Genomic DNA, 23,929 nt, shown 5'->3' on the forward strand with positions numbered 1-23,929 from the left:
AACCCAATAAGGAGTAAAATATTACTCATTACTTAAACTCATTGTGGAGCTTTAACCGTATGTCACGTTTAAGGTACGCTTATTCTAGACCTATTAGAGTCAGGGATTTATTCTGTTGAGTAGGCTACTTGTTTTATACTTAACCTTTCATGTTTTTTTTGTTGTTGTTGTTGTTTTTTTATGTTGGGGTGTAGCCTATAAGCGGGTCCAATTTCTAAGGAAAAAAGGGGGTCCCTAACTACTCAGGTCAAGTGACTTGGTATGAAAAATCGTACATTAACTCACTATATTTATCTAAAAGTATGGCAGCACAGCGATCATTTTGCTGATCTTGAGGTAAATGGGGGGGGGGGGTTAAAATAAAAGCAATATTTGAGGGAAAATGTAAATAAATGGTGCTATTTCAGTCCTATTACATTAAACAATAGCAATAAATAAATGTAGCCTAAGTATTTTTATGTCCCTTGCCTTTTATTGGTTAACTAATAAAATAATAGTTTTTGCACTTCATGAAAAGGTCAGATAACTAGTTTAACATAAATGAATTGTTTTAAATAGCCATAAGATGCCCTTCAAGCTGGCATGATTTTTTAGCCTATTTGCATTAATACTTTGTATTCTATTTTTGACAAGGGCAGAACCTGTTGATAATAATAAGAAATATACATCTGTCTACCTATATGTTCCAAAATATAAAGAGTAGCTCATCTCATCTCATCTTTACAAGTGCAGTGAGCTCATGCACGCTAATCAGCATATTGCCTGACACGTCCTCGTGCTCTGATTACACAGGAACATCATTTCATTCACAAATTAAGGACGTAAATTATTCAGAGTTAATAGATTGAGACAGACGGCGGCAGCCACTAGGATAACCTAATCACTTTACTAAAAGAAATTGCTACAAAATGGAAGTATCTTGAACATTTTGATTGTCTGAAAATCTGGCAATCTGGAATGCTGTCTAAGTAGGGGGCTTGCTAGGTTTTAAGACACAAGCTCTCTTCATATACATTTTTTCCGTCTATATGCATGCATGCATGCAAGACTGTAGCCTATTTAAAATATGAAAAATGCTAATGACATCCATTTCAGTGTCCTGTTCTTAGACACATGACAAAATCACATCCAGAGAGGGTGGAGAGGGTTATAGTGAGAGCTCTCCTCCCTCTCGGTCAGCGAAAACAATGGTTGGAGTCAACATGACTTTGTTTTCTTACCTTCTGTTCTGTCCGTGCGCGCGCTGAGCTGCACAAATCCACGTACGTACGGCAAGACGCAACAATTACGATAAAATGAAGGGGCAACGAAATCACATCAGTTCCTTTAAAAGTGTTTTTTGTCGTATTGTCGTAGTAGGTCTAATGGCTTAAATGTCGGACGACATATGTTGCTTTTACCAAACCATCTATAGCCTACATAGGCTACCGTTACATCCGTGTGTAAAACTAGCCGATAAGACCTGAGCGGCGAATAAAGATTATCAAATCGAGATATCTGCATTCAGATGCGGGGACTGGAAGGATGCTTTTAAATGTATGCATGGTGATGGCCAAAGCTGCAGCCGGCGGAGATAGATCTGCATATGGAAATCAGGATAACCCTGGATCCAGTTTTACTTAACAGTGACGGTTTTTTAATTAGACTGGAGTAATGTGGGGCAGATCAAGGCACTTAAAATACATTAGAATGGATCACTCACGCGACGATTCAAAATTACCTCTCCTATTTATTTACTGCCAGCGCGGAGCTGTGATTTTAAGGACAATAACACATTTCCTGCATGTAATGTCAATATATTGTCGTTGTATTTGTTCCGCGTTCTTTAATACGCTTTATTAATAACAATGACAAGCGCGCGCACAAAAACTTCTCGAGATTTTCATTGCTGTAATATTATTATAGTTTCTGACCACGCCCCCGAGAACTTCTGACCAATCAAAGAGAGGCTTGGATGACCGACACGTCCGTGCGCATGCGCAGAGTTGGTGTGACTGGAGCGCGGGAGAACATTGATACACTGGGAAGAAGGAAGGTCGTTCAGACGTAGGCTAGTTGTTGTCAACAGTGTTGAAGTAAGTGTTATTACAGAAATTGTTATATTTGAAATGATTGATATAGTTGTAACTGTTAAAAAGGATTGGTTTCTCTCTCTATTGACACAATTTCCAGGTCGATTGCTGGCAATTTAGCGGTTCGAAAGATAAGTGTTCACTGCTGAAAATGACAGGCTCAGTTATTTGCTAACTAACGTTAGTCTTTTCTGGTTCAAGGTTGTCTTATAGCCTGGATTTTTAGGTTTATAAGTTTTATTAAATGTTTGTTTGGTTACATTACTCGGTCTAATTTGTTGTTAAAAGTGGCTTTATCGCATGGAGTAGTTTCATTATTTTCATTGTCTCTATTCAACACTCTTCCCAGTGGTCTGTTCCACCCTGTTGACATGGAGAGTGAATTCTCACAGTCCCTCACCCCACCTGTGTCCCCGTCTGCTCTGGATCATTATGGTGAATCTGCTCCCAGTCAGCCTCCCTGCTTCACCTGTGCTTATGAACCAGGTAGAGAAGAGACAGGACGACTGTCATCAAATGGCTACATCAGCAGAGGAGCCCTAAAGAGGTACGTATTTAGTCCAGATGTTATAATGATGATATAATCTGTCAACCTGTTTATTACACTCATATCCTATTTTTCCATGATTAGGTTGGTGTTAAAGCTCGATCCAGCTCCTGCGGATTTTGAGGGGGACACGGTTGATATTTTTGACTTCCCATGGGTGACGGAAACAGCGCTGGTAGAATCTACCAAACTTCTGTTTGGCTTGTTCAGGTAGGAGTGCAGGTGTGTTGGCTCTGGAGGATTGCCATGTTGTCTGCTGAAACAGGAAGTCTGCTAATTTGACAATCTGTCTTTTCTTTCAGACAAAAGGTGTTAAAACTGGAGACGCTGGTGCAGTCCAGCTCGCATGATTTCGGTAAGCATCTGGAGACAGAAAATTTGTTGTATTTTGACAATATTTTTGCCTTTGAAATATGAAAAAGTATATTTGGACCCTTTTTAGGTCAGGCAAGCAGTCTTCATTATGAGGCAGAGGAACTCAGACAGGAGTGTGTGCTGTTCCTCAGCTATATCAAGGTCTTCATTTACAGGTACACATTTTAGGCCTTGTCCGACTCCTCACTAATACGTTATCGTTTGAAAATGCATCTTTTTCTCTCCATTTTGGCCTTCCGTCCACACTGAGGCGGCGTTTTTATTAATGAAAACAAAGCTTTTTGAAAACTCTTTCCAAAGTGGATAAATTTGAAAACGCAGTTTTCGCGTTATAGTGCGGACTGTCAAAACGGAGGTATTTAAAAACGATGATGCAAGTTTAGTCATGTGACGCACATTGAACCCATAGATAATCATGTTTATACCGGTATTGTGCCTGTTATGTGCTATTCACACAGTTGCTAAAATGTTACTTTGCACACTCTTCACATCACAGTCCTGCAAATATGACAGAAAATGTACTCGCATTTGCTGTCCTGCGGCAATAATAATTCATGACAGCAGTTGCGTTTTAGACCAAACATATGATGACTGAGTGCCACCTGGACGCATCAGTAAATGGTGAGATATTTTGCTAAAGAAAGTTATCCTACCAGAAGAATTGCGCGATAACTTTAGTATCTATTTTTCTGTCTCTATCATCTCAGTGAGCTTTTGTGAGGGTTTACGCATGTGCAGTATGGTGAAGTTGGCATTTTCAGACGCTTCGGTGTGGATGAGAAACTTTTGGAAAACGTTTGAAAATGCTAGTGTGGACACATGAGCATTTTTAAACAAAAAAACGCGGTTTTCAAATGTATCCGGATTAATGTAGACGTAGCCATAGAGAGCTCAATGGTTTTGCTATGTCAGTGTCAAAATGTGCTGTGGCTTGGTAGTACAAGCGTAATAATATCAGAAGTGGGTTTCACGTTGTGTTTTGATCTCCAGGTTTTTGGAGCCCTCACAATCCCTAGATGAAGGTCCTGTTCACCCCTTTAGAGACACGGAGGCTCAACTGCCCTCAGTCTTGGTGGAGGAGCTCTTCAGTATCACGCTGCTTATTGGACGAATCAAAAATCTGCCAGCCAATGTCCAGAGTGCTTTTACAATTCAGCATCAGGGGAAGGTACTGCAGAACATGTGTGTCATTAAATAGCAAGTAGAGCTGTGCAATATAGGTAATGTAAAATGATACCTTTCAGCCTTTTCATGGTATTTTTCAGAGAAACCATCATTTGACTGACCAGCCATTGTTGTCAAGTTGATTGAAAATGCAGTAAAATGCAAAAGCAGTTAAATGCATTTAGAAAAAAAGAAAAAAAAAAGAATAAAATAATCAAAATACTGTTTGTCACTAAATGAATGTTAAATCAATACAGGAAGAGTGACATTTGATCATTTTTGCTTATATGAACAAATATAACAGTACATCATACCAGTAATAATAAGCAATATTTTCCTATACATAAACTACCATTCAAAAGTTTGGGGTTGGTAATATTTTTTCATGTTTTTAAAAGAAAAAGGCTCTTATGCTCAAGAAGACTGCATTTATTTGATCAAAAATACAATAAAACAGCAATTTTTGTGAATTATTATTACAATTTAACTTTTCTATTTTAAAATGTAATTTATTCCTGTGAAGGCAATGATTGTTTTGTTAAAAGAGAAAATTAACCAGAACTTCATCAGCATTTTTGCAATTACAATATCTCTGTCGTAATGCTTCATGTTCATGCTTTTGGCCTACTTTGGTGGAATTTTGGAAGGTCAAAATACGAAGTGCTTTAAAATGAATACGATACACACTATGTTGGTTCAGTTTAGATCTGCAACAATTAAATTTGATCATATTACTCACCATAGTAGCAAAAAGAAAGTGGCATAAGGGAAATAAACTAACTATGTCACCCACTTTACAGCTCTTTCCTCCATCTTGGCAATTATTGCATCTGCACCTGGACATCATCTGGTCTGTTCTGGAGATCTTGCACCTGTTGGAGCAAAGGATGATGGGTATGTTGCAATAGCTGAAAATGGGGTGAGATTGTAAATCATACTTGTGACCCTGAATCTGGGACTGTCATACTAATGAGTGTTGGGTCCTGATGATTATGAAAGGTCAGGTAGTTTACGCGCACCAGTTCGTGAATTTGACAGGCGAGACGCTCACGAACATCAGTCTGTTTGAGGACCAGGTCAACAACCTGCTCTGTGATCTCATTGGTCTGGCCATGAACAAATATAATAAGGTTTGTTTTTTAACAATAACAAGCATTGTGGTGTAAAGTTTAGGAGGTAGAATCTTTTAGTCTCTCTCTCCCTCTCTCTAGGTGAGACCAACAGAGACTCTGAACACTCATCACTATCTCTGCCTCTGCACAAAAGAATTATGGATTCTACTCATGCATTTACTGGAGCACAGGAGCAAAAGCATGCACACTCAGGTTAGCACATACACAATCTCTGCATAGATGGTAGTTTCTTATGATTCTTGATTCTATTTTTACTTTTCAATCCAGTCTTTTTGGAGTTATGTAAATGCCCTGCTGCAGACGGTTCTGAAGGGGACGCCTCCAGGAGACCGTGACCCAGGCCTCCCCATGCACTGTAAAGACCCTGAGGGCTTTTCCTGGTGGCTGCTCACACACCTGGCCCAGATTGGGATGCACAACCGGAATGGCACTGTTCAACAGGAGGTAGATCAACACTAACTAGTATCAAATGGTGAGATGTTATTAATTGTAGATGAACATTATAATGGTAAGTTTGTTGTTTCAGAAACAATTTGAGGATAATTGGAGTTTTGTGATCGGGCTGCTGAAGTCTAGCTGTGATCCAAAGGTGATTACAATAATGTAATACGCATATTCTTGTGTATTATGTGTTAATTGGTTAATATGCTTGTTTATCTTGTCTGATGTTTATGAGTAGCATTACAGTAGATATTGTTTGTACTGTGCACACATGTCTTCTGAAAGGTAAATCTCAATGTGGTTACATTTCAGAAAGCTGCACAGGAAGAGCATATACGAATGGTGGTCCATTGCTGCCTCAGCCTCAGTTTAATGTGGGGCCCAAACGTCAGTGCTGTCACAACACTCTGGGAGTATTACAGCAAAAATATAGTGAGTCGTTGCTGCAAGATCACATTCACATTCAAGTATTATTTTAGTTGGAAGCATGATGTATAGTGACATCCAAGTTTTTTCCAATATTTTCTCTAAATAATTATAAGTTAGTTTAGAATGAAATATAAATGGAAATGGTAATAAAGTTTTCATAATTTAAATAGATTTATTATTTTATATTATATAATATTATTACTCATTACTGAGATCACATTCACATTTAAATATTATTTCAGTAACATGACATTCATTGAGATCCAGAAGTCAGAAGAGTTCATTTTTGTGTGTGAAAATAATAACAATAATACTAATAATAATAATAATGTAATTATAATAACATAACAAATAATATAAAAAAATATATATTATATTAATATATTATTATATTAATTTATTATGCTTTTGATATCCATGCTGAATCAAATTTTGCAGAGTAATGGGCTTGAAGAATATATTCAATATAATGAAGAACATTTGATATAGACTTGACTTTAAAGGTAGGGTAGGTAGGATTTTTATAAAAAACTTTTTTTCAAATTTGTTTAAACTGTCTTTATATACCAATACATAATTTAAATGTAAGTGCTCTAAAAAAGAGAGTATAAAAATCGAGTGACTGTAGACCTTTTAATCTGCAATAAACACAGCTAATTATTTCCATTCGGGACGAAACAATTGATTGGTTTGGGCGACTGTCACTCACTCTCGCAACCATGGCTACCACCCCTGTTGCTAGATCTGCCCATATGCGCGCGTACCCGTTTGATTTGAGGAGTGCAAGAGAGACGCGGAACCTACGAAGAGTAAAATTATGGCAGAGAAAGAGCATTCAAAATTCAAAGCACCTGCATATGCAGTCAGCGAAGGCAAACAAGGCAAAAACTACTTCCTCGGACCCTGGTTGCCCGCGCTCTTGAACGACCTCCTCTGCTTCATCACTATCCTCTGCTTCATCACAGCCCTCGACCCCGGACCTGTCCTCGAACCGACGAAGCGGTAACGTTACTTGTCTCCGGAGTGTAGTCATCATTAGAGTCAACAATGTTTTCATCATGGAAACTCGCAAAACACCGTATATGTTATGAATCTTACACGAAATTCACCTTCATCACAGTGTAACTGATGGTAATGGAAAAACGTGTATCAATGCAACCTGTTTTTAGCTTTGCCTTATAAATATAGCTCGTTACCTATAAATATAGCTCGTTACCTATAAATATAGCTCGTTACCGAATCAAACAAAGTAGGCTATATTTTAAACTTTACCAGTATCGATATGCTAGCTTGATAGTGAGTACTAAAAGAAATCTTATTTGTTTATATTCATAGTGAACATTGATAAAGTTAGGTATTTTATTACATGTGATTCTGACATGATGTCACTGCATGCACTGCGCTCCTTCCTCTCCACTCGTCTCAGGTAAATAAATGCGTCTTCCAGCTGAGCCTGAGCGTTTGGCGTCACGCGTTCATGTGTTTTGGGGGCGTGGCTTTGGAAGGAGCACAGAAGGGAGGGGGTGGAGTGAATGGAAATAATGAGCTGTGTTTACAACAGTCGTGAGAGGTCTACAGACACTCGATTTTTATACTCTCTTTTTCAGAGTACTTTCATTTTAATTATGTATTGGTATATAAAGACAGTTTAAACAAATTTGGAATGTTTTTTTTTTTTTTTTTTTTAAAGGTCCCATGACATGAATTTTTCACTTTCTGAGGTTTTTTAACATTAATATGAGTTACCCTAGCCTGTATATGGTCCCCAAGTTTCTAGAAATTTTAATCGGTGTAAATCGAGCTTTTGCTATCTTTCTCTGCCTTTGAGAAAATGGACGCTCAACCGCGCTGATCTTGAATCTCCTCCTTATGACGTTATAAGGAGGAATGTTACCTCCCCTTTCTCTGCTTTGCCCGCCCAGAGAATATTTTCCGCCCATGAGAAAATGAGCTAGGAAGTAGGAACGCGCGCGCGATTTTAGTTTGTCCACGAGAGATATAATGGCTTTTGAGCGAGCGAAGCATAATAATTGCTCAATAATTGGATGTACAAATGAACACCGAGGGGTTAATACAGAGCTGGGCTTGCTGAACGTCTGAAACTAAAGTCTGGATCAGTACCAACTCTCTTTGGCTCAGCTAACGTTACACAACTCGGACAAGTAAGTCAACTAATGATACAAGTTGTTGCTTTACTGTTTATGGTTACCTAGCTTGTTACACGTAGAATGTGGCTGTAACATTAGCTATGCAGTTACTTGCACTAATGTAAAGGTAGACAGCATCAAGTATGTGTGTGAATACACACACTGTAACGCGAGTGTTGTACACTTCTTTGTTATTTGGATAGCGTTTTCCTGTTGGTTATACGGCGTGCGCGATATCCGCATTTCAAGATCGCAGAGCTTGATGTAATTGTAATAAGATAAATTACAGACGTTACAGATCTCCCGTGAAAAGGCAACAGTAGGTTAGCGTTAGCTACATGATAATAACTAAACCATCCGAATAAAGTACCGTATCCAGACATAATATTTTAAACTAACCATTAGGAAACGTCCTGCTGGAGCTGCTGAGTTGCAGCTTCTTCATCCGTTGCTTCTCCATCCGGATCAGATTCTGTGTCAAACTGAAATGCTTGAACGACTGCGTGTCTCCGTGCCATTGCAATATATCCAATGTAAAAATGCATGGTCTACCGTTGCCGCAGATGGTCAAGGCCACACCCACCCTCCACCTTACGCCGCCTTTCTCCTCCTCATTAACATTTAAAGCTACAGACACCGAAACGGCCCGTCTGAAGGAAGCTCATTCTGGGACTGGCTTATAGTGGCTATAATTCTGCACTGAGACTGATTTTTTGGAAAGAGATTTCAGATACAGTACTAGGGACCACTAAGGCCTATATTAAAGCCTACAAAAAGTAGCATGTCATGGGACCTTTAAATCCTACCTACCCTGCCTTTTAATGCTTCGATTAGATCAGCATATAAGAGACCCTTCTATACTACTTATAAAGGCCCCAATATACTTCAAGTGAAATTGAAGAACAAACTGATGTGATGTAATTTCGAACAAAATCAGGCCAATCTGGTTCGTTTCAGGGGTGTGAAACAGCTTGCCAAAGCAGACTTTCTAGACAAGTTTGCTCTGGCTAGTAAACCCTTACTATTAGTCTATGGCGCTGAAGTTATACGTAGGTGTGGCTCTGTGGCCCCGCCTCCTTTGACGTGGAAATCATCTCCAGTTCATTCTTTCAAGATAAGATGTTCACGGGTTAAAAAAAATACACTTGAGAGCAGCTTTATATTTTAAATTGAAGTTGTCATTCTAATTGAAAGAGACAGTGACACTGTTTTTTCATGTTTAATACTGTAAAGCTTCTTGATTTTAAGCAGTCTATTGTATAAAGTGGTACATGAATTACCATGGCGTAACTTGACTGGAGTGCCGAATTGCAGAGCATGTGCAAACATGTCCACATTGCTATGTTCAGATGCTTTCTTAACTGCTTTTTTCTCACTGCTGTCATTTTTGTTGTGTTTATTTTGTTATTGAGAGGAAAGCACTCAGTTCTCAGCAGTGTGGGCTGCTTTGCGATGTTTGCTAATAGTATATTGCTGGGCACATATTTCAAACTTATTTTTATCTCTGTTAATGAAAATTAACTACACCATGAGTATATTGGGGTCTTAATCCAGAACTCTCTCTTCTCTTTTCATGCGCACGCAGAACGGCTCTTTCACTGTGCCTTGGTTAGGTGTGTCGGGGCTGGGCAGTATCAGCAGGACTCCCCTCTGTCTGTTGCAGCAGGCTAAGAGCTGCTGTAGCCCTGCTTCTGTCGGCTCCAGCTCTCACACGCAGCTCTACCGCTCAACCAACTCCTTCCATATCTTTCTGCGTATTCTAGCCCTTCACTTGAGCCAAGAACATGCTGGCGGGGCCCCCTGGAGACAGATCAAGGGCAGGTGAGAATGTGCCTTGGGACTATTTTCAAAGTTTAGATCTTGTCACCTCGGAGTGCTGATCTCAGATTTGTCATCAGTCCGTTTTGCCTGGTGTGGCTCTGGTGAGACGCTGAAACGAACAAAATGTGGATAATAAATTTACTGTCTGGACCGTGCTCAGTCGTGCTGCAACCGCGAAGGCTAATTAGCTAACGAGCATAGCAGTTAATTCACCTTAACGTAGGCATTTGGCTTCCAGCAATGGCTAGGTGGGGGCTGACTTGGCTGGCTCAGGACCACCACCTCCTCCTCCTCCCCACACACACACACAAACATACGTGCCACAAGGGGAGGTGTGGGCTGTGTGCTGATGGCACTCGGGCTTGGAGCGCGCTCGGTGGGAGGCACGGCGCATGGTGCATTAATGAGATCGGCAGGGAGCGCGTTCAAGCTCGTACTCTGGGAATGAGCAGCATCTGCTCGTGGCAGGCGCAAAAAAAAGCTGTCCGTGATAAACAAACAAACAACCAGACAGACAGGCGAAAAACGCAAACAATATCTCGACAGCCTTCCGTTCGTCTTTGGCTCATTCTCTATCTCGGGTCAGTCTGTAAAAGCTTGCGCCACACTTTCTTGCTCTGCGTCTATATGTAGCCGGGATGTGGCCCGACTCCCCGCAGCCTTGCGTGATGTGTTTTTGTCCAAACATTAAACGGATGCTCAAAGGCCTGCTTGTAGTGCAGTGTGTTTGTTATGGAACCTGCAGGGTTCTGTTTGGGCCAAACAGTCAACAGTAGAAAGAAGGGGGGAGTGGAGGGTTTCAATATTGATTTCTCCTCCTGTGCTGCAGCAAATTGAGCCACACACGACAGTGCAGCTACCACTGTGTGCCTGAGTGTTTCTGACATTTAACATGGTCTTTTAAAGGCATTTCACCGTGGTGCCCGGAGGATCAAACAACACTCTCTCTTTCTCTCTCTCACACACACACACACACACAAAGAAGCAAACTTGCACACGCTGCTCACAGACACACAGCTCTCCAGGATAACTGAACGTCTGGAGGAGGTTAGAGATGAGTTGAGTGCTTAGGTTAGAGTGTGAAAGTGTCGTTATAATGTTTGATCCTGAAAGACCCCAACACCTGTTTCACTGCTTTTTATATGTATGGCAGCATTTGTGTGCTGGAAATATCATTGGAATGGATTAAATATTGATCATTCTTGAGTCCATAAGGACATTTTGGATTGTAGACATTGATTTACATTAGGGCAGAGTATAGCCAACTACATATCGCAATACATATTTCACAAAAGTGAAGTCCTGAAAGTCTGGGGCGACTTTGAAAATCTAGTATTCAAAATCTGGAAAATCTGGAATTACACCAGGAAATTCAAATTTGGCTATTTTGGTAATATAATTTAGGGAAAAACTATAAAAATGGCCCATGGTGTGACTATTTTACATTGATTGATATTTTACACCCATTTTTATGCATTGCAAACGTAAAAGTCTTAGTGTAAACGATTCATCCATTCATTGACCTCATAATGCTTGATCAAATTGTCATAACTCGATCTTCTGGTGAAACAACAGTGTTCTCTGGTGACGTATGCCAGACTTCTCAAATCATTTAATCTGCTAACCCACCTCTTTCTTACAATCAACTGCAAGCTAACATTCAGATCTGCCTCCATTCAATTAACAACCAATTAACTTTTTTTTTTTTTTTTTTTTTTGGTAAGATAATTATAAATGTCTATTAGCGGTTTTTATTCCACAGCATGACCATGTCTGTCTCGCGTCTCCACAGACTCTACTCAAAGTTCCACCAGAGGCGGATGATGGAGCTCTCTGACACTGGCCTGCTGCACTTCCTGCTGCTCTTCCTGGTCTTGGCGCAGTGTGCAGAGTTGGAGGACGTGGCCAGCCGAGCGTGCGACTTACTCGCTATGCTGCCCGCCGACTCCACTCCCCCGGCCCTGCGTGCGCTGCAGTGGAGAGGCCAGCTGGCTCTCGTGCTGCTGTATTTGGAGAAGGGACTGGATGCTGGCGCGTTGGCGGAGCAGTTGGCTGCCTACTTTAGCCAAGCGGCCCGCGAGTTCTACCTGAAGACCACCGAGCCTTCTCGCAAGTTAGCTCTCTGGACGCCACTTAGCTCGTACCTAGAGGGGGTGAGCGAGGTGTTTGAGACGAGTTCTAATCTTACACTGTCAGAGGAGAGGCTTCTGAACGAGGGCTTTGGACTGTTGCTGCCCGCCTGCCGCCAGTCAGAGCTCAGCTCCGCTTTGGGCTTCCTGCAGACGGTGCTGGCGCAATTACGGTGAGAGTACACACATGTAAAGATATGGCAGTTCCTCGAACACACAAACACACAGTGATCCCAGAAGCTTATACATATGGCACCCTGGCCCCCGCGCAGCTCAAATCTCTCCCCTGCATCCCTTGTATGTTGACAATGGCTTGATTGTGCAGTAGTTACAACGCAGCGTGGAGATAAGCTTATCCATTGTGCACAGAGCCCCTGTAAGCATCTCTAGGGGCCTGCGGCACCCGGGTCAGCCCGTATAGGTGCTGGAAGAGAGCTGTGTTGAGTTTCAGCCCATGGGTCCGGTCCTGGATGGAGACGGCCGAGTGTGGGCAGAGCTGAAGGGAGGGACGAGTTCATGGCAGGGACATCGGTGTGCCTTACACGGCTAACACGGTCAGAGGTGGCTAGGGTGCGATCAAGTAAGGTGTCCGTGTTTGAGAGCGTGCGCACACACACAGTCCTCCAAGGTAAAGAATCTAACTCTGAATCACTTAAACACAGCTAATTCCCACAATTCTGAGGCAGGGTCTCAGGGTGGGGGGCAACTCATTTGCACATTAATGGGCGATAAAACTTTTTTTCCCGAACGGGCTCACGTTGGCAGTGGCACTAAAATCCCACTGACCCAGTTTAAAGGGACGGGGCGCTCTTCAACGTGTCCTTACAAATTACTCTTAATTTCACTGTGGTTCTGTTGTATCGCTTTTATTAATGCGTTTTCACTGACACAATTAATGTGTTATTATGTGGTCTGGTAAATTAAACCTTGTCTTCATTACGGCTGTTAAGTTGGAGGTGGCATGTGCAAGCCTTACGTGAATTACCCAGCATGCGGCTACAGGGCGATGTAAGGCAGACTGTAACTGACGGATGATTCACGCAGATAACACAGGCCAGGCTCTAGTCACGCTCTAATTCTCCTCATTGCATTCCCTGCCACGATCCTCTGTGTGTGTGGGCAGTGAGATCGCAATGGTGACCCCTGCAGCACGGTGGCGCCTTTGCCAAGTGACTAATCGAGTTCTAGCCAATCGATTAATCTGGTTCCTTCCCACTGCGCTTTCAACCGTGCGCCCCATCTCCCCTCAGGAAAACAGAGAGCGTGGTGACACTGAGGCCAAGAAGGGAGGTGGTGAGCATTATCTCTGTTTTTCTCTATTTCTGTTCAACGCAGCGGGGGCTGTTTGTCAAACTCATTTAAGAACCCAAACCAGTTTTGACTTTGCCTTAAAATAGAGTTAAGTTACATCACAGCCATGAACTATGATTTGCTACTTGCTAGTCAGTTGCAGTTGGTATTAGTGGACCATGACTCGTCTGCGTTTTGATTTGTATTCTAGGAAGAGAATGACATTTTAAATGATTTTTGTCTATGTTTAGGAGTACATTTGCACAAAGGTTTTCAGAGAAAGTTGTAAATAGTGGGGAAAAAATGCATCTGAAGTGTTATGAAGTGCATCTGAGATGGCCTCAAAGCTAACACACAACTTGAATTTTGATTTCAAGAGACCTTTGAATGCTATGTTGGAAACTTAGCTATGATTAATTTTGCTATTAATTAATATTTTGCATGCTTAAATTACATTTATTGTACAGAAATGTTCTTTAGACTCTAGAGCCTTACTGATGGGAATTTCGGTTGCTCTTTATTTTAAAGTATGTGTACTTACAATGTACTTATCTAAGAAAGTATAGTTTAAAGTCCCCCTGTTGTGAAAATCAAGTTTTTAATGTCTATGTGGTGTTTTTAATATGGCAAACCATGTGCAAATTAATAAGTCATACCATTGTTGAGTATTTTCTCTTTAAAACTGCACTGATCTAAAGATAGTTTCAAAAACGCGGTTTGAAATCGCTGGTGTTTCTAACGTCACAAACTACCTTGTAACCAATCACGTACGTGCCAGTGGGCTTTAGCATATCATTAACTATGACCCCTCTGAAGAAGCCAGGTTATCCTGATATATTTTTCTGTTGATATGAAAAATCAGATAGATTTGGCAGTATAGTGTGTGTGATGAAATATATGCCTTTCTCCTCTGACGTTCTGAGTTGTTCAAAGCATTTCTAAGGATACTGATTGTTAGAAGGCAGCTGTCTGACTCTGAGATGGTGAACGAACGGGAACATGGATTGTGTAACATTAGCAACACATTATTAGTTGGTTGATAGGTAGTCAAGCAAAAGGCTAATCATATTAATTACCGTTATGTCCGACGCTGTAAAGAGCGATACCATTGTGCAGCGTTTACCCATGCGTTTACCTCAGTAAATTGAGCGAGTGGATCTCTGAGCTGGAGTGAGTGGAGGTGGGGCTAATTTGAATATTCATGAGTCCGCGTATATTAAATGATGCAAGAGTGTAAAGTTACATTTAAACTATTTTTTTCCACAGGTTTTTTTTTTTTTTTAAATATGTCATTTTGATGATCAAATATGAATTTTAAGGGAGAAAATGATTGACTACAGGGGGAGCTTGTGTTGGCGTATTTACTATTGAAATGGAAAGCTAAATGTTTTCATCTGCTTTAGGTAGCACACTAGCATATAGATTAGCCTTAAAGCTTATAGACATAGATTAAAAGCCACAAAACTTTGATTCTAATTTCATGGGGTCCACCCCACCCCACTCTAGTATACCTACTTACTATTTTGAAAGGCATATTAGCCGATACTATAACATATGCATGGTCAGAAATAAGTACTATTGCTTAATGTCACAGTGAAGGACGTGGTCCTCCATCAACGTGGGGTGTGTGTTGAGCGATACCGAGATATCAGAGCTTACGCGCTGTGTCAGATGGCGTGCTCATGATGCTTATCTGAGTGTGTGATTCCGTGTGTCAGTTTACACGAGGGTGCCCGGCATGATCGTGTAAGTCTGTGTGTATGTTCCAGAGGTGTGTGTTCAAAATCTGAGCTGCAGTCCAGGGAGAGATTAAACGAGTGTTCAGATGGTATGGGGTGTGTGCGTGTAAGATGCCTCGGTGAGAGGATTAAGTGGGGTCTCTGACGATGTCTTGTACAATGAGGGTTGATGGGTGTGAAAGGCCCATTCCGCCGCGGTAACGAAGCTAATGAATTCACTCTCTAATCGATTGTCTCAGCTCTCTGTGGATTAGATGCAACCTTGCTGGAAGGCGCAAAGGTGTGTGCATGTGCGCGCACACGTGACGCTCACCCCGGCCCTTTCCTGGCGCTCTCACTTTCATCGCTGAGAATGACAGGACAGGAGGATCATCTCCAGTCTAAATGAGATTACAGCCCCTTCAGCTGCTTATCTGAGCTAATGCCAGCCGCTGCAGAGCCAGACTCGTGCTCTCAGCCTTCCATTCAGACCCAACCTCACAGCTACCGCCAGGCCACGGAGGAACCACTTGCCCCACACCAGCGCACACCGTCTAATCCCTCTGTCCAGAGAGATGAGGAGAATTCGCAGAGAAAGAGAGGGCAGAGGGGAACGGAGATAATACAGACAGTGAGAAAGGCAGCAGTCAAATGTAAGAAGGCTGTAATAAGGATGAATCTGGAAAGATGAGATGGGGGAATAAAATGGAAGAACTTTTGTGAGGTTGACTGAATTTAAGAAGAGAGGGGCAATTATTTTCAAGCTCTTAATGCTTGTTTTTAGTCTGCAAAAAAAGTTAATGACACTACTATAAATTTCAAACTTGATTCAAATCTGGCCGACCTGTCGTCAAGTGTGTGCACTGTCCTGATTATGGGGGGAAAATGGGAATGGCAATGAGACAAAACATCAAACAACTGCTCCTCGCATCTGCTCAACCATTATCATATCTCATTTCTTTTTATTTTTAAGCTCCTTTTCTTCTTTTTAACTTAAAAGCTGTTGCAAACCCTTCTTCCATGTTGTTTGTTGACAAGCATTTTTTTAAGTTTTTGTAAGAAGTTTGGTGTTTGAAACCAAGGTCAAGAACAGTGCAGTGTCCAGACTTACTGTTAGCTATTCAACTATTATATATTATCAATTTTTTATATATATATATATATATATATATATATATATATATATATATATATATATATATATATATATATATATATATATATATATATATATTTTTTTTTTTTTTTTTTTTTACATATTATATTTGTATAATGTGTAATAGTATTTTAAATAATTATATAATAAATAAAAAAAGTGAAAGTCAAATGTGAAGGCTAAGTATGACTATGTACTTGGAATTTGTCCTCTGCATTTAACCCTTCAAAGTTAGTGGCACACATAAGGAGTAGTGAGTAGTGAACACACTCACACACACACACTGCAAATTCAGCTTTTCCATAAGAGGAATATATTACATTTTAAAATATATTAAAATATAAAACCGTTCATTTAAATTGGGTTAATATTTCATAAAAATATAATATATTTTTATCAAATAAATGCAGCCTTGGTGAGCATAAGAACCTTCTTTTAAGAAACAAAAAAATGTATATAGCTGCTATCAATTAATTATAAATCATTATTCAAGGTTTTCAGTACCCAATCTTTTTGTTTCTGGGGGAATTGGTAGCACAAAGGGCTCACCAACACTACAGCCGAGAAACTGCAAGTCTTGAAGTGTGCACTTGGCATTAATCTGTTTCTCTGTTTTTCTTTTTAGGAGAGTTTACCAGCACTGTGGCCAGCCGTCTAACTCCGTAGACTCTCCCGGTTGGGCTCTTCTCCCCAGCGTGGCTAAAGAGCGCCACCAAGCGGTGGCAGCTGCACTCTGGTCCCACTTCTTCCCCTTCCTGTGCAGCATGAGGCTTTCCCAGACCCCCCCGCCACAGCTCGCGGACGCCGCAGCAGGTCAGGGAAACAGAGAAAATGAACTCTTGTTCTCTCAGGGGCTCTCTTTGCATGGCTGCCTTTTCTCTGTGGGCTATGCTCTAAGAGAGCTGAATAGAAGGGAACTCTGTGCATGTGCAGCTGTTCTGATGCACACATCCACAACAACTCATCAGTGTGATGTTGTTGTTTTTTTGGTGGGGAGGGTCTTTCTTGTTCGAGAAGTACTGCTCTTTTTAAGGGTAGAAATGTGGGAATGAATGTGTAAAAGCTAATAGTATTTTATGTTATTAGGCTTTACACTTTTGGGATTAGACATGCCTGGCTCTGCCCCTCAAAACCTACAACCCCACCCCATCCAGTCCATTATGCAGAGCTTCGGCTGGGATGAGATGCTTCACCCCCTGCTGGTTACCCACTATCTAAATCATCTGCTGCAAAATGGGTGAGTGTCTTTTCTCCATTTACTCTTTTTTTTTTCCCTGTGTGTAGTTAGACTGGCTGTACTGTGAGAGTGAGCTCAACTCTTCTTCTCTCTCACAGAGAGATGGTCAGTTGGGTCAGCTCTGGGCCAGGCTCAGGTTCGGCCCAGGCTTTGTGTGTGCGTTCTTGGATCCGGTGTGTTCTACAACAGTACCTCCATAAAAGCCCAGATGCCCCAGATTCAAGAGCAGGTACAAAGATCTCATCAAGTCATTCCGGGCATGATATGGCATGTGGTTAAAGAGATAACTCATGTAAAAATGAAACCGTAAAAAATTGTCATTTTTACTCAACGTTATGTCATTCTGAACCTGTATGACTCTCTGGTTTTGGTTTTGTTAAAAACAACCTGATGTATAATAAATTTGAACAGTTAAATTGTGGCTATCCTGCACTTAAATTGAAAGTCAGCGGACATATTTGTAACAACTAGAGGCAGCTATTTTAAGCATGCAAGACCAACACCTATCTACTTGAATGGGGAAATACTGAACTCACATTTAAATAACATCTTTTAATTCGGCAACACATCCTGACATGTTCCCATAAATGTTTTTTTACACCCACATAGTGAATAAACAGCATATATTTCCGATCCAGCCAATGCGCAGTTCTGTGCGTCTCAGGACACTGTTTCTATGGGAACCAGAGCATCTAACAGCAGCTGCAATGATACGATGACTTCAACAATTGTCGATTACCAATTTCCCCCATTCATAGTAATAAGAGTGAACCCTTGTGGTGTGTTTAATACAGTATTTTCTTCAGTCCGGTAGCGGTTCTCCTGATGTAAAACATGTATTTCCTTCTGGACTGAATGGCACACAAGAGCAATTACAGCCAACACGATTTTACCTTTAAAATTCTTTAAATACCAGGATGCTTTGCACCAACACCGTCTGGAACACTTGTAAAACGATCAGTAAAGTTAGTCACAACATACTGCGATCAAATTGACCCAACACAAAAAAAAACACCATACAGGTTCAGAATGGCGTGAGTAATAAATATGACGAAAATTACATTTTTGTGTAAATTAACCCTTCAACCACAAGTCACTCACAAATGGTAGCGAACCGGTATTCTTAATATGATTTGGGTGTCAGAGCGAGCAGCTGTGGTATCGTGTGTACAGGCAGAAGTCTGGATGAACAGCTGGCCGAGTTAACTAGACAGGTCCTACGACTTCCAGAAGTGGAGTCTGTGCTGCAGAGAGCAGGCCTACATCCTGGTGCTATCAAAGATCCCAAACCTGCAATGGCTGTGTTCATCAAGGTACACACACTCAAACCACATGTTCTAATATATAAGCCATACTGTATTGCCAACACTGTGCATTTGTGCTTTACTAGGCTGTAGGTCGATCATACTGTGAGCTCCAGATCCTCTCTGAGCGTTCTTCAATGGTGTCTCGAGCACTGGAGTATGTGGGAGACATCCTCAAATACATCAAGCCTTACCTGCTGAACAAGAGCCGAGAGGGTCTACAGCTGGCATACTGGACCGTAGGTCTGTAGTGTACTCTATCTCTTCTTGTTAAATGTAATTTTTTTTTTGCTTGTAAATGAATCTTATTACTGAAGTAAAATGGGTTGCGTACAGCACTTCATGTTTGTTTACTATAAGTTTATGGTGGTTTTGTGCATTTTTCAGGCTGCTTGGTTAAGCATTGGAGTCAGCTGTTGGCCACCTCCAGAGCCCAGCAATTGCTCTTTCGCATTGTAGATGTGCTCTTACTGCCCCACGCTCTCCTCCAGCAGGACAGTGGCGCGCACACTCAAATGCTGTCGGCCCTCAAAGACAGTCTGCCCCTGTTCCTGCAGGTTAACGCACCTTCTTCACATACTGTGCAAATCCAATTTGTACTCTGTGTTTAGACTGCTGAAACTATATCCTATATCCAAAGGTCATTGTTGATTTCAGGATTGTAGAAAATGTGTGAATTCCCTGACTTTGTCATAACTAAGATTTTATCTGCATCTTCAGGGTTTGTCCATGGCAGTGAGTGTGTCCCATTCTCAGGGGGCGTACCTAAAGCAGCAGCTGCACCGTGTCATTTCCCAGTACCTGAGCCGCTTCCTCCCAGCCACGCCCTCTACTGGAGCGGTGGTCAATCATCCTGTCCTGCTGGCAGCCTGCGAATCAACAGCCACCCAGCAGGGGGAAAGACTCAGAAGGAGCATTCTGCTCGTGCTGAAGTAGAAGTCTTTTCTCTGTTGATTTCATATTTATACCTAATGAGTATAAACGAGTATCCTATGTAGCTTCTCACATAGTCTTGAGTATAAAAGAAGTCCAACCTTTCAGGAATAGCTGTTATAATGAATACAATTTTCTGTCTGTCTCTGCAGAGAAAATTTCCTCCAGTTTAAAGGTGTCGCTCCTCCCCCTCGACTCGCTGCCGTTCTCTCTTTCCTGTTGGAGCTCCTGAAAAGGAACAGTGACCGAGATCCTTCCTTACTCACGATACCCCTTCCTTTGGTGCTACGCTCACTGATGCTGGTCAATGAGCCACAAGGTTGGCAGGAAAAAACATATAAAGGCCCATTGACACCAATAACCATAGTTTAAAACTTGAACACTGAGGGTCAATTTTCTCTTTCGACCAATAAGCCGAAATTTCGGTGCATCCCTACTTCCGTGTCACATGATCCTTCTGATTTAGTGCTCAAGAAACATTTCTTATCATCAATGTTGAGAACAGTTGGGCTGCTTAAAGGGATAGTTCACCCAAAAATCAAAATCTGTCATCATTTACTCACCCTCACGTCGTTCCTAACACTTAAGACTTTTGTTCATCTACAGAACACAAATGTAAATATTTTTAATGAAATCTGAGAGCTTTTTTGTGTCCCTCTATTAACAGCTACACAACTACCTTTTTGACGCTTCAAAAGGTTCCTAAAGAGATCGTAAAACTAATTCATGTGTATTGAGCGGTTTAGTCCAAATCTTCTGAAGAGACAATTACTTTAAACGATAAACAGATTGAATTTAGGTTTTTATTCACATACAAACTTTCATCAACTCACACATAGAAGCTCAAGCATGTTAGCTTGACGTGACAATGAGGTTCATTCTTGTGTGTTACGCAGCACGCTTGAACTTCCACAAGAACCAATGAGGTTTGTTGAGCAGGTACGGTTGAGTTTCTATTTATGTTCGCTGTTCAATGTTTATATGTGAATAAAAGCCTAAATTCAATCTGTTCATCATATAAAGTGATTGTGTCTCTTCAGAAAATTTGGACTAAACCGTTCAATTCATATGGATTAGTTTTACAAGCTCTTTATGAACTTTTTGAAGCGTCAAAGTGGTAGTTGCGTGGCTTTTAACAGAGGGACCGAAAATATATTCATTCGTGTTCTGAAGATGAATGAAAGTCGTATGGGTTTGGAACGACATGAGGGCGAGTAATTAATGACAGAATTTTCATTTCTGGGTGAACTATCCCTTTAAAGGGGTCATATAATGCCATTTTTGTACAAGCTAATATGATTCTTTAGGGTCTAAATTAAAAGTTTGTAATATACTTTAATTAAAAATTCTCATTAGTATTGTAAGAAAACACTAATTTTACCCTGTCAAAAACAGCTCTGTTTTCAGCACGCCGTTTCAGTGCATGTGTCTTTAAATGATAATGAGCTTTGCTCACCCCGCCCCTCTGTTCTGTGGGTACACCGTATTAGACATTCTCTGACCGTATCTAACACAATAACCACGTGTTATTTGTTATAAACGTGGGATTATGAATTATATTGAGAACGTCGTACATAGAAAACATGCTGTAATGTACCTTGAGTGTAAACCTTAGACGCATTCATCGTGAAGCCTGCAGCAAGGTTTGCAAATTTCGCAAAGATTAATATAAATACTAATATAAAGGTTAATAAAACATTACACTCACATCTTCTGGAGGTTCAGCAGGAACACGTTGGTGCCGATCCGTTTTTTCTCTTTGTGAAGCTGTCTGGTGTGAAATGATTCACGCAAACATGAAAGCACAGACGATCGTGGGGAATCCCCGTGAGGGAATCCCCGCGTCAATCCTTTGGGCATATCGCTTCAAAAACAAAACTCAGCCACTGCTTCTTCAACGGCTCGGATTTAGGAACATCCAAATGACTGCTGTGTTCCTTATTACATCTAAGAACAGAACACTACAATCGCTTAGACGCCATTCTACTCCAGCATATCCACAATGGCGGACTACTATGACGACGGCTGTCACAGCTTGCTCAGGGGGGTCTTGTGTTGAAACACGGCTGTCAATCACAATAGCGGGAGGGGCGTACGATCTTATGACGTCACAATATCGAACGGCTTGATTTTAGAGATGGTCAAACATATAAGGAGATTAAAACAAAACCACTGGATGGATTTTTAGCATGATAGGATGGTTGTGTACAGGCACTGCCAACAGACATTTCAGTGCAATCAACTTGTAAAAGTGCATGTACCATTATATGACCCCTTTAATAGATTTGTGGAAATCTTTGATGAATAGAAAGTTCAAGAGAACATAATTTATTTGAAATCTAAATTGAAAGTTTCAATTCAAGTGACCAGAGTCCATATCAGACTTTTTGCATCAAACTGATCTAAGTTGACAGACCATAAATCAGTTTAATGCAAGAAGACATTGCAACTCATCGATTAGAGAGATCATCTTTGAAAAAGACCTCCTAACTGCTGCTAATAATTAAAATGGAATATATTTCATTGTTTTCATTTAATCAGATCCCTGTTGTTTCTCTCAGTAAAGCGGCTGAGCACAGAGATCACGCAGCTTATTGTTGAGAGGTGCACCGCTGCAGTGGGAGAGCAACCATGTGAACACATCACTACTATTCTACGGTAAGGTAGCCACACTACTCAATGCTGCTTTAGAGACTGTTCTCTCACTCTAACTTACCTTTTCTTTTTTTTCTTTCCCAGGGCTTTCATGGAAGAGAATGAAGGCATATACGACCAGCAGGTGTATTATGTTTTAGAAGTTTTAGTCGTCCTTCACCCCTCCACAGTGACGGCTCTTATTCCCTTTCTGTCACTGAGCCTTAGAAAGACAGAGTGCAAGAGAGGTCTGGGAAAGAATACCTCACTCAGGTAAGGCAAAAGTAACTACATGTCAGCTGAGAACTGAGAAGAAACCCAATGCTAAAACCAGTGCTATCCATTCCCATTTGCTTTTTTCCTACTTAAAAAAATCCCTCTTACTGTTTTAGGAATGGCTATAGGAGGTTGTTGGCCCTGCTTGGAGACAGTGGGCAAGCTGAGATGATTAGTTTAGAAGAAGACTGACTTCAGTGCATGCATCAACTCTCAATCCTCTGATGTAAACTGTGTACATAATGTAGACTTGATAGTGGATTCATGTGTGGATTTTGTGAATAAACTTTGTTTGAATGCCCTTGTGTTCTGTGCTTTGCTATCAGACATCTGTCTTAGTAATACAGTGCTTTGGTTACGGTGCTTGTCCGTGAATAGCTGGTCAAAAACCAATGGACGTTTACTCGTTTGGTGCAAAATGCTGCCAAATTTTAAGATATGGGTGCAAAAAAATGTCCCAGTATGAGTTCTTGTTTTCATATTTAAAAAGGTAGTCTAACAATATCACACAAGCCTGTTTTTTCTGAATATCAGCACGATTGCAAATGTGATTGTTGAAATAATTTGTATGAATCAACATTGAGATAGCTTACTCAAATAAAGCTTGCGATTAATCGGAAAATGTTTACCCAGCCCTGTTTCTGCCAGTCACATCTTGGGGATTACAGTGAGATGTCATATGGTCTACCGTTATCAAACAGTCCACTTTTCTGACAACTGAATGAAAACCACAAATATGACACCTATGGCTCCCTCAACCACCTCGACACAAAACCTTTCCTTGAACTATTCATACTGTTGGCAATCTCCATGCCTAGAGCCTTTCATCACTCTCTACCCTAATTTTTCCTCCCCTCTCCTCCATCCCAATCATTCCTTCCATTTCTATCTCAGCTCCCGGTCCTCTCTTGCAGCCGGCGCGTTCGCACCTTGCCCCGCAGTGTGGCACAGCATCACACTTCATTAGAGCAGAGCCATCAAATGAGCAGTGTTTTCTCTCTCACCCAGTCGCTGTGTATCTCGCTCACATCGCTCTTTCATTCTCTGAGCTAATCTGAGTAACTATTTTATGTTTTAACAGTTATGAGATAAGTTCCACAACCTAAGATGACCAAATAGAACA

The 23,929-nt window shown here is 41.0% G+C and overlaps 1 protein-coding gene across 2 annotated transcripts; it reads left to right on the forward strand.

The window, feature by feature from the left end:
- The first annotated feature begins 1,977 nt into the window (after nt 1-1,977).
- Nucleotides 1,978-23,107, forward strand: mms22l (MMS22-like, DNA repair protein). 2 transcript variants are annotated; one of them, XM_081389434.1, is made up of 25 exons: nt 1,982-2,075; nt 2,422-2,619; nt 2,704-2,829; nt 2,922-2,974; nt 3,062-3,149; nt 3,985-4,162; nt 4,959-5,052; nt 5,158-5,288; nt 5,370-5,483; nt 5,559-5,735; nt 5,818-5,880; nt 6,045-6,164; nt 9,894-10,129; nt 11,922-12,431; nt 17,048-17,235; nt 17,509-17,659; nt 17,758-17,888; nt 18,833-18,972; nt 19,050-19,206; nt 19,351-19,520; nt 19,684-19,895; nt 20,049-20,215; nt 22,458-22,554; nt 22,636-22,803; nt 22,923-23,107. In XM_081389434.1, exons 2-25 carry the CDS (start codon nt 2,444-2,446, stop codon nt 22,996-22,998), a joined length of 3,723 nt encoding a protein of 1,240 aa, XP_081245560.1. In that variant the 5' UTR covers nt 1,982-2,075; nt 2,422-2,443; the 3' UTR covers nt 22,999-23,107. The 2 variants fall into 2 exon arrangements, with proteins under 2 accessions (XP_081245561.1, XP_081245560.1); XM_081389435.1 differs by lacking the exon at nt 11,922-12,431 and having other exon boundaries at nt 1,978-2,075.
- Nucleotides 23,108-23,929: the final 822 nt, after the last annotated feature.

The sequence above is a fragment of the Scardinius erythrophthalmus genome (assembly GCF_964197995.2).
Source record: "Scardinius erythrophthalmus genome assembly, chromosome: 16".
Taxonomy (NCBI): Eukaryota; Metazoa; Chordata; class Actinopteri; order Cypriniformes; family Leuciscidae; genus Scardinius; species Scardinius erythrophthalmus.